Source organism: Anas platyrhynchos, chromosome 30, assembly GCF_047663525.1.
Source record: "Anas platyrhynchos isolate ZD024472 breed Pekin duck chromosome 30, IASCAAS_PekinDuck_T2T, whole genome shotgun sequence".
Taxonomy (NCBI): Eukaryota; Metazoa; Chordata; class Aves; order Anseriformes; family Anatidae; genus Anas; species Anas platyrhynchos.
The window spans coordinates 2,447,887-2,461,940 of record NC_092616.1 but is presented as its reverse complement, the minus strand read 5'-3'; the positions used below and the strand labels follow the sequence as shown (position 1 = coordinate 2,461,940).

Below are 14,054 nucleotides of genomic sequence, written 5' to 3'. Positions count from 1 at the left end.
CTTTCCAACTCTATTTTCTTTGTCTGTATCGTTCAGGAGCAGGGGTGAAAGAGTCGTGTGGTGGAGTTCAGCTGACCATCAGTGTGAAACCACCGCAATGCTCAGACCTATTGCTGACACCAGCTTTGAAAGAAAAGGCAGGAATTCAGGCAGTGCATTGGAGAGATGCTGTTTTATTAAGCAGATGCTAAAAGAAAGTAATTGCTGATATGCATGGAGGCAAAAATTGTGCAGTGTAAACAAAGCAGTTTAATACCTCATGAGATGCTGGATGAATAATAAGCCTTTATTCTAAGAAAGTAATAAATGGAAATGACACTAAAGATAAAGATCAAAATACCAATATTCTTAATGAAACAAGTACCAGGCCTTCAAATTATATCCAGGAAGTCATTTGTGGAGAAAGAGGGGAAGTTTATCACCATTCAGAAATATCCATGAAATTCCTTTCCTAATAGCACCCTTGAGCTCCTTGTTTCTCATGCTGTAAATGAGGGGATTGAATGTTGGGGGCACCACCGAGTACAGAACTGCCACCAAAAGATCCAGGGTTGGGGAGGAGATACAGGGGGGCTTCAGATAGGCAAACATGCCAGTGCTGAGAAACAGGGAGACCACAAATAGGTGAGGAAGGCATGTGGAAAAGGCTTTGTGTCGTCCCTGCTCACTGGGGATCCTCAGCACAGCCCTGAAGATTTGTACGTAGGAGAAAAGAATGAAAACAAAACAGCCAGAAGCAAAACAGATACCAACCATAAGTACCCAAAGTTCTCTGAAGTAGGAATGTGAACAAGAGAGCTTGAGGATCTGGGGGATTTCACAGAATAATTGGTTCACAGCATTGCCTTGGCAGAAGGGCAGGGAAAATGTATTGGCAGTGTGCAGCAGAGCATGGAGAACCCCACTGCCCCAGGCAGCTGCTGCCATCTGGGCACAAGCTCTGCTGCCCAGGAGGATCCAATATTGCAGGGACTTGCAGATGGCAGCATAGCGGTCACAGGCCATGACAGTGAGAAGGTAAAACTCTGCTGATATCAAGAAGACAAACAGAAAGACCTGTGCAACACATCCTTCATAGGAAATGGCCCTGGTGTCCCAGAGGGAATTGGCCATGGCTTTGGGGACAGTGGTGGAGATGCAGCCCAGGTCGAGGAGGGCGAGGTTGAGGAGGAAGAAGTACATGGGGGTGTGGAGGCGGTGGTCGCAGGCTACGGTGGTGAGGATGAGGCCGTTGCCCAGGAGGGCAGCCAGGTAGATGCCCAGGAAGAGCGCGAAGTGCAGGAGCTGCAGCTCCCGTGTGTCTGCGAATGCCAGGAGGAGGAACTCAGTGATGGAGCTGTTGGACATTTGAGTCCTTTGGGCATGGGGACCTGTCTGAAGAGGAAAATACAGGAAAATATTATGCTAGACTCTGTGAGGGAAACCCTATTTCTTGTACAAACCTGGTAAGAGTCTGCTGAAAGCAAAAGAATGCAATTTTAACATGCAAATTTCCAATCTCTTCAGCTCTTGGGGATGGTCTCAGTTCTCCACAAAGCAAGAGACAGATGCATCATTGCAGCTGACCATGTAGAGACGTCCAGTAGAAATTCCATGCCCTTAGGTGTCTTCTCCGTGGATAGCACAGAGCTGCTATAGACAAGCTGTGCCCTAGTGGAGGACAGCCTTCAGCCCAGCAGAACCCTTGCAGGAAAAGAGTGGAATGTCCTAAAAGTGGGGTGACCCGAACACAGTCAGCTCATTCACAGCCCCACAAACAGCACTTTCACAACCCTACATGTCATGAGGGGATATGGAGGCTTTTCCTCAGTTCATGTATCTGCATGACAGAACGGGCAGCATCGGTGCCTGAGCTGTACCTGACTTATCCCCTACATCACTGACTCCAAAGGCGAACCATGAACAACTTTTCCATACCAATATCTCTGGTGGTCCACACTGGGGGAGCGGAAGACACCATGGGGCTTTACTGTGGAAGGCAGCAGCAATACAGGGATAGCAGAGAAATGTCAAAAGTCCCGCTTCTATGTTTCTGGGATCAGCAACCTCTCACTCCCTGCCCATGGCTCTGCTGCCTGCAGCTGTCCCTGCCTGCAGCTGGGTCTCTGTCCCCACGCCTCCTGCCTGCAGCTCACAGCCCCCATCCCACCTGCTGGGTGCTCAGCTCTGCCCTGCAGACACCTCCTGGCAGCAGGGCTCTGCCCAGGGGCAGCTCGCTGGGGACATGTCCTAGAGCCCAGGGCACACAGACCCTGCTGACACTGTGCAAGGGGTGATGGTGGAGCTTTCTATGGGCTGAGGGGCAGGAAAAGATCCTTGTAACCTCTCAGCCATCATGGAGTCTTAGGCACTTCCTGGAATTAAAAGCAAATATTTCTATTACAACTGAGGCAAGTAGAGAAGATTGGAAGTTCAGGAGGCTCAGAAAAGCTGTGACTGAAGCTGAAATCCCCTACTTTATCCCGGCTCTCGCAAAGACCCTTTAGATACACGCTGGTTGTGCTGTGGAGCTGTGAGCAGGCTGCCCCAGGCAGCAGCCTCCCAGCAGCAGCAGGACCCTGCCCTGCCGGGGGGGCTCCTTCCACCCACAGCTTCTCCCCACAGCGCCCTGGGCAGCTCCCCGGGCAGGCTGAGTGCTGAGCCTGGCAGGCGGCAGAGGCCCTGCCCCGGCACACAGCCCCTGGGCCACAGCAGGGACCCTGCTCTGCACCACAGCCCTGGACACCCCTGCCTGCACCCCCGGCTTCTCCTGCCTCCACGAACTGCGGCTGCATTGCCCTCCAGCCAGAGACTTACCGGGTGCAGGGCTGGGAAGTCTTCTTCCCCAGTGAGCTCTGGGCATGCTGCCACTTCTGCCTGCCTTTAAGCACTGTGTCTCTGCAGGCAGTGCCCCCAGGCCTGCTGCGCTGTGCAGAGGAGCTGCTCCTGGGCAGAGCTGTCTCTCTGCAGCGCTGCCCGCTTGCCAGGAGCTCCCCTTGGGCCCAGGAGCCCGGCCCAGCTCAGCAGCAGAGGCCCAGCCCAAGGCCTCCCTTGCTCTGCCCCCCACCAGGCTCCCTGCACATGGCCCTGGGGCTGCAGGGGAACCTGCTGGGAAACAGCCTGAAGGGATCCCTCGAGTTCCTTCCCTCATATGGGTACACACTCTTCTTGACAGCAGTGTTCTGGAGTAGTTGGCTGTTCATATTCCCCCGGGCATTCCTCATACCCACAGGGGCTAGATTCCTCTGGCCTCCATTAAGGTGTCCTTTACATAGGCATGTGAATGTGAGATATCTCATGAATGCTGATAGCTGTCCTGGTTTCAGTTAAACAGAATTAATTTTGTTTGGTGTTTAGCTGCCGGCCCTGTTAAACCACGACAATAACTAAGCCACTGGAGGAAATTAGTGGAAATAGAGGACAGGAATGAGCTGCTCAGATCTTCCTGTGCCCACCTGCCATCCACAGCAGCATAGCTGCTGTGACGGAAAGTGTGTGCATGCCCAGGATCTCGGCACAAGGTCTGGGACAAGTCTGAGTTTGGCCCTTGTGCCACAGCTGAGCTGCTGCAGCCCAGATGTGCCCCAATGCCCTCAGGCTGGGGCACAGGCAGGAGGAGCTGGATCCCCGCCTGCTGTCACAGGGCTGGGACATTGATGGAAGAGCTGCTGAGGTGTGGGGGGACAGGTCCCCCAGCTTGGGGTGCTGTGCTGGATGGGGGCAGATTCTTCAGAAGAGACAGGCGGGGATGATCAACAGGGGGTTGCCCTCCATGTGAAGGATCTGTCTGGATGCATGGAGCTCCTCTATGGGATGGGCAGCAGAGTGGGGGAGCCCTTGTGGGTGAGGGTCAGAGCAGATCCAGTCAGGGTGGCAGTGTGGTCAGAGGTAAATGCCTGCAGTCAGGCTGAAGAAGCAGACAGTCTTGTGGAAGCCACTGGACTAAGATGAATTCAATGACCCCATGTCACCCTGGGGGCCTTAAATCACTCAGACTGTCACAGAAAAGGGACACTGCAGGGTGCAAACATTCCCGAGGTTTCTGTGGGTTCTTGGAGACAGCTTCTGTGCACAGCTGCTAGGTTAACCAACCTAGGTGATGTTCACCAGGATCTGGGACTTGCAAACAGGAAAACCCGTGTCTTGACACTCCTCCTGTAAAATGCGTGTCATAGTCCAGCTGCTTTGCAGCACAGGGAAAGAGATGAGGTTTTGGGGCCCAGCCCTACACCCAGCACTGCACAGGCCCACTCACTCATAGACCCTGGGAGGCCTGCAGCCCTGGAGAGTATTGGCAGACAGACTTTAGCAAACTGCCTAGAAAATGGGGAGGAACACAGCAGTGACTTCTCCAGCGCTCCACTTCCTTTATTCTGTGGCCTTTGTCAGAATTTGGAGATGTTCCTGGTGGATGGGCCAGGAACCGCTAGGAATGAACTGGGCAGAAGGGAGGTGACTGTTTCTCAGGACAAGAAGGGAAATCTCTCGTCTCTCTCCTGAGCTGTGCTGTCTCCATGCTGCTGACGTCATAAGGCTTATTATGACACGTGATGATGTCACAGAAGGATGTCCTGCATCACCAGGATATAAGCATTGGTGCAGCGGCAGTGCCGGCACTTCCCTGCAAGGCCTGGTCCCTGCTGGGCACTGCTTGGGTGCTCCCCAGCGCTGTCCTTCTGTGGCCAGGAGTGGGGTCAGCAGGCAGCAAGCTTGCACTGGGCGACCCTCGCTGACGGGCGGAGGAGCAGGGGCACCTTGCAGAGGAGCTGTGGTTGAGGAGCCAGGGCGGGCATCCCTTGTCCTGAGCTGAGGGCCAGCAGCAAGCGAGATGGAGGGCTGCTGGAGGGTGACCATCGCCTCTGATATGGTTTCCCAGTTCCCAGTGCTCCTGAATCTCTCCCCCAAAGGTAAGGGTGTCAGGAGCCCCTTCGCAAGGGGTGGCCCAGGGAGCCTGCAGTCTCTTTCCTGCAGCTCCCACAGGCCTCTCAGGAATGTCCCAGGAATGCCCGCATGGTGTTTTTCTGGGGGGCTCGCGTATGCCTGCATGTGTCCTCGCCTGGGTGAGGTGCTTGCCAAGAGGTGGTGAGCTGGCTGGCCTGGAGCCTGACCTGTCTTTTCCTTGCTTTCCAGAGACTGAGGCTATCTGGGATGCTGTATCCGAGCAAATTCTGGAAGCGCTGAAGCAGGATAAGGTGGGCTGGTGTCCTGGGCCCTGCAGAGCAATCCCTACCAGAGCAGCACGGCAGTGCACTGAGACTGCCCAGGGTGCCCGGAGCAGCTTGCTGGCCAGCTGGGAGAGAAACCAAGGCCAGATCTGCTCTGCTTCTCAGGGGTTTGGCACACCCCAGGGCTTCACTCTTCCCTGCGGCCTGGGTGGAGAGGGCGAGCAGAGAGATGGGGGAATATCCTGGGTCCGTGCCTAGGATAATCAGTCCCAGGCCTAAGCCGTGTGCTGGAAACCTCTGGGCTCTTCCCTAGCCAAGGGATGGTGGCAAATCCTGGGAGGGGGGTGATGGAAGAAACGGAGGATGCGGCTCTTCTCCAAAGCTTTCCAAAGTGCCCCACCTTGCCCCATTGTCCCTCAGGAGCAGGCAGGGCACAGAGCAGTGTCCCCCTGCTCGGAGAGTCATCCCTTTTCCCGTCTCTCAAGAACTCCCTCCTCAGCCTTTCTGTCTTCTCTGTGTGCAGGCTATTCAGGTTGCGGGACTCGGGACCTTTGCTGTTCTCCAAGAGCAATTCCACGTCAAGCAAAAGCGGCTCCTGATTCGCAAACCGTTCTTCCAGCTGGACATTGATGAGGGGTGGCTGGAGTACATGTACTGTCCCCCTGAGATCCTCCCTGGTGAGAAGGCAGCAGCCCCCTCGTCCTGCCCCATGTCCGGAAGGATTTGTTCTCCCTGCTCTTTGGAAAGGCCTGGGAGAGGCAGAGGATTGTCTCCAACGGTCAGGGTGGAGCTTGAGTTCCCCCAGAAGACCCCGTGGCCCCGGAGCTGTTTGTCTTAGCGACCCTTCCTCTAGGACCTTGTTCAGAATGCTGCAAGCAACTTGGGCTTGCTGTGGCACTGAGGATGTTGCTTCTCCTTGCAGATGACGTCGAGGTCGAGCCGCTGAACTACCTGCAGCTAGCGCAAGCCACCTCCTTCCCACTGTACGTGGTGCAGGAGTGTGTGCAAGAGACCATCATCTTGTACTGTTGCCTCCTGAAGAACAAGGAGCACGTCCCCTTTGCATTCAGGGACATCGGTGTTTTGACGTGCGAGGATGACTTCCTGTGCATGAAGTTTTATCCGGACTGTGTTAAACGTCTGGAGAGCTCTGAGGACCTCATTGCAATGCTCCACAGTGTAAGCTGGTGATGTTTTGAGGGCTACTTCAATTTCTTTGGGAATCCTGTGGAAGGGTGATTAATGCGACCGCTGTTGGCCAGCCTGGACACGGCAGGCCAGTCAGATGCCTTTCCCCACGCCTGCCCCATTAGCTGCTTTCTCCATTAGCTCTTCTGAGCGTCTGGATGCTGGCCGCTGCAAAAGGCCTGGCAGCGTTACTGTACAGCCTCAATATTCTGCCATGCTCCTCCAGAGCAGAGCAAAGGTGGATGGAAGAGGCTTTGGAGGAGGGTTTTGGAGAGAAGGCTTTCTTTTGGCTTGGGAGACAGGTTTGCTTCCTGTCAATGAGAGCCCTGAGAAAAGTGCCTCAGAAACCCTCCAGCAGGTCTGTGTCTCTTTGCAGAGAATGTGGCCGGCACACCCGACTGCCTTGAGTGGAGAGACCACCGCTCGTGCGATCCAGATGTTCCCAAGGTGAGTGCATTTCCTCCGCAGCCCTTGGCTTCCCACCTCCTCCTTTGGAACGTGCGCGGTCGGGTCTCCACGCTCAGCATCCAGTCGGGGCTAAATCCTGAAGAGACTGGGTCCTGGTTAACTCATGCTGACTTTCGGCTACAAGTGTCTTCACCTGGCGAGGAGGGGCATTGCGGTTGTGCTTCTTGTGCCCGTGCTGCCGCGATTCCCCTCAGAGAGAATTGCCTGCATGTGGAGGGGAATTTAGGCTACCTTTTCTGGTGTTGCGGGAAGCTTGACAACAAACCCCATGCGTGAACGTGACGGAAGAGGGATGCCATGTCCCGTGCAACACCAGGAGGATTACTGCCAGCAAGCAGCAACGGGTAGGAGGCCAGCCTTCTTCAAGCCCGTGTCATTTGTTTGCCAGGTTTCATCTGACTGTGAGGACAAGGCCAGAGGCCAAAGTGCGGTTCACCTCGCAGCAGCAAGCTGCAGGAGAGTGCAGGATGAGAGGAGGTAAGGGTCCGTGCTGTCTGGGGGTGGTCCCTGCCCCATGCTGGCTGACTGCAACCAGCTTAAAAGGCAGTGCCCATGCGGCTGCTCTGAAGAGCTTCCTCCTTTCCTAGTTTCATTGTGCCATCCTGGCAAGCTGCTGGAGAGGCGGAAGCTTTCCCGCCCCACGGTGAGAAGCTGGGAGCCAGGCACGAGGCAGCAAGATCTGGAGAAGAAGCCTTCCACCAGGTGAGACCCTTGGGGGAAAGGAGGAAGGAGCCACTTGCAGCCACACAGGAGAGATGTCCCCTTTGGACCCACCAGGCGCAGGGACTCAGAAAGGCTCCTGACACCCGTCCCGGAGGAGGCCGCTCTCTCCACGCATGGCAAGCGTGCAGCACGTTTGCCTGAGACTGGCACGCCAGCTTCATTTTCCACCAGGGCCCTGATCCTTGGGGGAGCTGGATGCAGAGCCGTGTTGCAGAAGCTCTTGTCCCTTCAGGAGCCCCCCCACATTGCAAGAGTCCATCTTTTTGTCTGTGGGAGCAAACGTCCCCTGCGGTTTCTTCCAGCTCCCCCGCAGCTTCTTCCAGCCTAAGGAGCTGTGATACCAGATGGAAACGTTTCTTTCCAAACGATATCCCAGACTTCATGGGAGGCACAAGAGAGTGCCGAAGGAGGGAGGTGGCATGCCTGCCTTCCTTGCCTGATGGCGTTCTCCGATGTTGCTGGCTCCCCAGCGATAATCTGCTTTCCACCCATAAGCCCGGCTGGGCCGTATTGGTGTCTCTAGGATCCTGTCCTTGCACAAGACACTGCTCCTCTCCTTCTGCCACCACAAAGGGCCTGGATACGGGCATCGCGAGCCTTCCTGAAGGCAGCTGGTGCCACTGCTTCGCGGTTGGCTCTCTCCGTGTCTGCTGAAGCGAACACGGCCAGTCCAACACCCATTCGCTGCGGAACTGCCGTCTGCTGCAGAGGCTGACGCAGCTTGCGAGCGCGGACTGGAGACCGAATTCCCCTGGGCTCATGCAGCCTCCCGGTGTCTGTTTGCAGTGTGCTCCCCCCGTGTCCAGGCAGCTCCCCCAGGACAAAGAAGACAGACAGGCAGGAAGCAGCTCCTCAAGCCAAGTCCACCAGCACTGCGCTCCCTACTCCCGAAGCCTCTCAGAGATCGGTGCAGGTACCTGCTCTGCCTTGCTGCAATGACCACGCGGTTTGGGACTGTACTAAAGCCTCTTTGTGTGGAGCGATCCCAAGCCGGACCCTTGGGATGCGTTCATTTTCACACTTGTTACCTCCTTCTTCTCTTCCTCGGGAGATGGAAGGTGGTGTCCCGCACACCTTCCCTGCCTCTTGCTGCCTCCCGTGTTGCCATGAGCCGCTTCATTTGGACCAGGGGCAATGGAAAAGGAATGAGGGCTTTCTGGGTCTTTGATGGCAGAGGTCTTTGGTCCAACAGCTGAGACCAATCCTGTCTGCCGTTGTGTTTTTTGTTTGTTTTCCTCCAGGAGGTCTGGAACCTGTCCTCGCAGTGGGACCAAACAAAGAGCTCGTGGCCCTTGTACCAAAAGCGAATAAAGCAAGCCCGGGCAGAAATGGCTGCTTGGGAAGCCTGGTCTCAGGGGGAGGACCGAGAGACACCTCAGGTACTGGCCGTGACCAACACCGCTGAGAACAGCAGTGATCCTCCCCGCCAGGGCTCCGAGGGGGGCAGGTCCCAGGGTGGTGGGAGCAGGACGGGCACCAGGGCGCAGGGCAGGGCTTTGCCTGCTCCTCCCTGTGAGGGAGAGGCTGTCAGCAGAAAGCGAGGGATCAAAGCAGCAGCCAGACGTGGGCCGGCAGTGCCGAGTCGCCTGCTTCCCAGGTCCTGCTGCAGGGTCCTTTCAAGGGGTCCTCTGGGAAACAGCAGCCGTGTGTCCAGTCCTGTCTGATGAGAGCGTCTTCTCCTTGCATCAGGTCACCAGGCAACATGATTGGATTCCCCATCCCCCAGCCCAGCCCAGGAGCAAGGAGGTCGTGAGGAGGTGGAGGAAGGTTCAGATCCCTGCCCCACAAGAGGAGTGGAGAGCAGCAGCCAAGCTGGAGAGCCTCCAGCCTGAGTAAGTGTGTGCCGGCTGCGTTCACGTGCTGGGGCACTCGAGTAGCTGCTGAGCGATGTCAGGAGATGTCCAGCAGCCCGGTCCCTGAGTCCTGGGCTTGCCTATGACACCCTTGGCTTTCTCCTAAAGCGGGCATGACCTTGGTTACCGCCAAGGCCTAAAACTCATCACAGGGCGGAAGGGTGGGTGCACGTGGCACCGCGTGGGTGCAGGGTCTGGATGAGGGGAGAGGCAGAAGGGGTGTCTGGCAGAGGCTGAGGGATCCCTTTCTCCTGGTGTTGCAGCCACCTTTCCCCACGAGCACTGCAAGTTTTGAAAAGGTCGGAGCCGCATCGCAGTCAACAAAGGGTGTTCAGAAGTGCTGCGGAGGAAAAGCGGCTGCAGCAAGAGCAGCAGCGGCTCCCCTGGTAAGTATCTCCAGAAAGGGATGGTGCTTCCCGCTGCTGCAAGGCCCGTCCTTCCCGTGGGGGCAGCACTGGGACAGAGAGGGCATTCCGGGGCCCTCCGCTCCCCCTGCCTCAGCCCCAGGCTGATGAGCTTGGGCACTAGGCATCTGTCGCAGCTGACGGCAACCTTGAAGCTTCATGGGAAGCAGACCCCTACGTGCACGGCCCGAGCTAAGCCTGCAGTACTTCTCTGCGTTCAGCCTGTACACAACCTGATCATCCTCTTTTCTTTCTGACTCCCTAGCGCTAGATGCTGGTACCGCAACGGAGGGGAAGGTGCTGGGAATGCTGAAGGCAGCAGCGGAGCTCTGAGCAAAGGGGCTGGGAAGCTCTCCCGCTTTCCACCCCTGAATGGAAAATAAAGAGCACAGCCAGACTGCTTGTGTCGCTTCATCCGCCGTAGCAAAGCACTGCCCTGATTCACACCACCATCTCCATTAGGCACACGGGCACATCCCAAGGATGCCCAGGCTTCTCCGTGCAGCACACAGGCATCTCCCTGGAGCACCCAGCTATCTCCCCAGACCACCAGTCTTGCTAGCAGGACCTCGGCACAAGTCCTCTGATCAAGCCGTCTTTTCCAAGGAGCGTTCTGGCAACTCCCTGGAGAAGCCAAACATGTTCCTGGGGAAAGTAAAAGTCTCCCCTGGGAATACAAGCATCTTCCTGAAGCACCCTCCATGGCACCCAAGTATCTCCCCAGGGAATATAGGCACCTCTTGAAATCAGAAATACTTCCTGCAGGACACGTGAGCATTGAGCTGGAGTAGACAAGCATCTCCCCAGGACACCTAAGCACTACCTTTTCCCTCTCAGGCATCTTCCAAGGGCATTCCAGCACCTCACGGGAGATCCCAACTCTAGGTGGGTTCACCTGAACAATTTCCGCTGTGAACCCATCTCCTGCTGATGCTCTAAGACATCGCCCAAAGGCATACAAGCATTTCTTGGAGGAACCCAGGAACCTCTATAGAGAACCCAAGCACCTCCTTGGAAGAATGAAACACCTCCCTGGGGAACAGTAGAATAACCCCATGGGTGCCCAAGCACCTGCATAGGTCACCCCAGAAGATCTTTCAAGAACCAAGGAATTCCCTCCATTGATGAAGCACCTCTATGAAGAAATCCTATCCTGACCCGGGTCAGAGAAACACCTCCCTGGGTAAATCACGCAACGTCCTGGAGGAGCAAAGGATCTTCTTGGGTGTACAAGCATTTTCCCGTGGTAGGCAAGCACCTCCCTGGGGACAACCAGCACCTGCCTCTGGGTCACTCATCCCCTTCCCTGTGGAACACGAGCATCTTGTCGGGACAACCAAGAACCTCCCTAAAGCACTGAACAACACACTTAGTGCAGTCCAGCAACTCCCTGGAGCACACAACCTGCTCTCTGCTGGACCCAGGCAACTCCGGAGGTTCCAAGTGACCCCAGAGGAATCAAGCACCTTCCTAGAGAGCCCAAGGATATTCCCAGGGCACACAAGCACCTCCCTGGGGCACATAAGCATATCCCAGGGGCAGAAGAAAAGCCTCCCTGGAGCACACAAACCTCTGCCCTCCTAACAAAAGTTTCTGCCCCTGCCATACAACTCCTGCAGCACAGAAGCACCTCCCTGGAACACCCAAGCACCTCACTGGAGCACCCAAGAATCTCCCCACCGCACTCCTACATCTGAGTGGAGAACCCGAGCATCTCCTCGGGTCATCAAAACACCACCTGGGGCACACAAACTTGCTGTCATCCCTTGGAGTTTTCAGAAGTGATAAACTTTTCCTCTCTCTCCAGAAATGACTCTCAGTCTTTCCCATGACAGACCTGTCATGGGACAGACCGAGAGTCATTTCTGGAGCTTGAAGAGCTCGAGTTCCCCCAGAAGACCCCGTGGCCCTGGAGCTGTTTCTCTTAGCGACCCTTCCTCTAGGACCTTGTTCGGAATGCTGCAAGCAACTTGGGCTTGCTGTGGCACTGAGGATGTTGCTTCTCCTTGCAGATGACGTCAAGGTCGAGTCGCTGAACTACCTGCAGCTAGCGCGAGCCACCTCCTTCCTGTTATATGTTGCCCCCTTAATTAATTTTCAGAGAGCATTGCATTAATAATAGAAAGGAATTTATTGAGTAAGCAACAGCAAGCAAAACAGCGCTGGGCAGCCGGGGAGTCTCGGCTCCGCCAACGGCGCGCACCTCACCCCCGCCAGGGTCCCTTTTTATATCTTGGTAATTCCAGGATTATGCAGCACATCCTGGTATATTCTGCGACTGCGCGCACTGTTGCTAGGGGGTCATCTCTGTCCCTCTGGTGGTCGTGAAGATGAAGGCCGTAGTCTTCCTCGGCGTTGTGGTTCAACTTCTTTTTTTATTTGGTCATGTTGGCCCAGCGTGAGACAGGAAGGCAGGATGTTGATACGCTAGGTTAGCAACTGATCAGGAGATGGTTACATGAGCTTTGCAGCAGGGTCTTTGAACAAAAGAGGCAACTGAGATGCAGAAGGAGAGAAGGGGAGGGGGTTCTCTTTTTTGTTACATTAAGCAAAAGAATTTTCATAGTGTCTAGCCAAGCATTATCCAGCTCCTTACTTCAGCAGGGAGCTTTCGCAACTCCAGCTCCTCAAACAGAACTCCTTGTTTTTATAACACGAAAGACAATGAACAAACATTTATTGTGTATTACACTTCCCAGCTCAAACTGGGACCCCCAGCCCCTTCCCATTATGAACTGGGACCCTTAACCCCTTCCCAGTATGAATTGGGCCCACCCCAGTACAAACTGGGACCCCCATACCCTTCCCAGTATGAACTGGGCCCATTCCACTGCAAACTGGGAACTTTCCCAGTACAAACCAGGGCTCCCAGCTCCAAGCCAGCTCAAACTGGGATTGTCCCCAGCTCAGACTGGGACCCGCAGCCCTTTCCCAGTATGAACTGGGCTCCCCAGCCTCATCCCAGTACAAACTGGGCCCATTCCCAGTACAAACTGAGACCCTCAGCCCTTTCCCAGTATGAATTGAGCCCATCCCAGTTCGAACTGGGCCCCCCAACCCCATCCCGGTACAAACTGGGCCCATTCCCAGTACAAACTGGGCGCCTTTCCCTTCGCCCCGCCCCCCGTTGCTAGGTAACCGCCACCGCCGTTCCCGCCTCTTTTCCCCCCGTTGCCAGGCAACCGCCGCCATTTTGTCCCCTCTCCCCGTTGCCAGGCAACCGCCGCCATTTTTTCCCCTCCCCCCGTTGCCAGGCAACCGACGCCATTTCGTCCTGCCCCGCCGGGCTGCCCGCACTGCGCATGCGCGCTCGCCGGCCTCCCATTGGCTCCCGCCCCGCGGCTTCAAACGGTCCGGCGGGAGCGATGGCGGCGGAGGCTGCGGCCGGTGCGGGGGGGGGGGGGGAATTTGAGTGGGGTCTGAGGGGATTTTTTGGGATTTTGGGGAAAATGGGGGTCTGGGGGGGGCTCAGGGGGGGTTGGAGAAGGCGTGCGAGGCTCTGGGGGGCGTCTGGCGGTGAGGGGATGCGGGGTTGTGAGGGGAAAAAGGGCTGAGGGGGTGTTCGGTGAGGGGAGAGGGGCTGTGAGGGGACGTTTTGTGAGGGGAAAAGGGGCCGTGAGGGGAAAAAGGGGCTGTGAGGGGAAAAAAGGGGCTGTGAGGGGCATTTTGTGAGGAGATGAGGGGTTAAAGGACACTTCGTGAGGGGACAGGGACTGTGAGGGGATATTTTGTGAGGGGATGAGGGGCTGTGAGGGGGCATTTTGTGAGGGGATGAGGGGTTAAGGGACACTTCATGAGGGGACAGGGACTGTGAGGGGGTATTTTGTGAGGGAACAAGGAGCTGAGAGTGGAAAAGGGGCTGTGACATGGCTGACAAGAGAGGCTTCAGGTACAAAGGCCCTGGACCACCCTCCTGGTCTGTCCGTGCCAGCAGGGCACAGCCCAGCTGCCTCCCTCCTGCACCAGCCTGTCTTTGATCTCTGCCACGCGATCCAAAGCCAGCAGTGCCTGTCCTCCCTCTGCACGGTCGCATATCCCAGCTCGACACGGATGTTTCTCTCTACTGGGAAGCTTCCAGCCCAGCTCAGCTGCCCCCCAGCTCTCCCACCTCCCTGCCCTCTCCCCAGCCCAGCCCAGCGCAGTAGCCTAGGCTGGGCTGGTCCCACGGCAGTGCCCATCGCAGGCTGCTGCAGGGCTCTGGGCACTGCCACCACAGCTCCAGTTCCCATTCACTCCTGATCAACTCAGAATGGGTCTCAGACCAACATTTATTT

At 56.3% G+C, this 14,054-nt stretch overlaps 2 protein-coding genes across 4 annotated transcripts in view; one reads left to right on the top strand and one right to left on the bottom strand.

The window, feature by feature from the left end:
- Window positions 1-281: 281 nt before the first annotated feature.
- On the bottom strand, window positions 282-1,350 carry LOC139999946 (olfactory receptor 14C36-like). The gene has a single exon (XM_072029618.1). The coding sequence runs from the start codon at window positions 1,345-1,347 to the stop codon at window positions 391-393; it is 957 nt and encodes a 318-aa protein (XP_071885719.1). The 5' UTR covers window positions 1,348-1,350; the 3' UTR covers window positions 282-390.
- A 1,924-nt stretch (window positions 1,351-3,274) lies between these two features.
- LOC113841163 (uncharacterized) overlaps window positions 3,275-14,054 on the top strand; it is a 249,639-nt gene continuing 238,859 nt past the window's right edge. The window contains exons 1-12 of one of the 3 annotated variants that reach the window (XM_038172722.2): window positions 3,275-4,886; window positions 5,110-5,171; window positions 5,668-5,821; window positions 6,067-6,323; window positions 6,709-6,779; window positions 7,189-7,277; window positions 7,388-7,502; window positions 8,310-8,436; window positions 8,765-8,902; window positions 9,213-9,355; window positions 9,640-9,762; window positions 10,046-12,399. In XM_038172722.2, coding sequence (XP_038028650.2) covers window positions 4,808-4,886; window positions 5,110-5,171; window positions 5,668-5,821; window positions 6,067-6,323; window positions 6,709-6,779; window positions 7,189-7,277; window positions 7,388-7,502; window positions 8,310-8,436; window positions 8,765-8,902; window positions 9,213-9,355; window positions 9,640-9,762; window positions 10,046-10,163 — 1,476 coding nt within the window. In that variant the 5' untranslated portion in view covers window positions 3,275-4,807 and the 3' untranslated portion in view covers window positions 10,164-12,399. Of the gene's footprint in view, window positions 5,172-5,667; window positions 5,822-6,066; window positions 6,324-6,708; window positions 6,780-7,188; window positions 7,278-7,387; window positions 7,503-8,309; window positions 8,437-8,764; window positions 8,903-9,212; window positions 9,356-9,639; window positions 9,763-10,045; window positions 12,400-14,054 lie in introns of those variants that run through there. The other 2 variants (XM_038172721.2, XM_072029597.1) reach the window with 2 other exon arrangements.

What these genes read in the sequence shown, in the direction of transcription:
- LOC139999946 (XM_072029618.1), bottom strand. Translation starts at nt 1,347, where the DNA reads ATGTCCAACAGCTCCATCACTGAGTTCCTCCTCCTGGCATTCGCAGAC.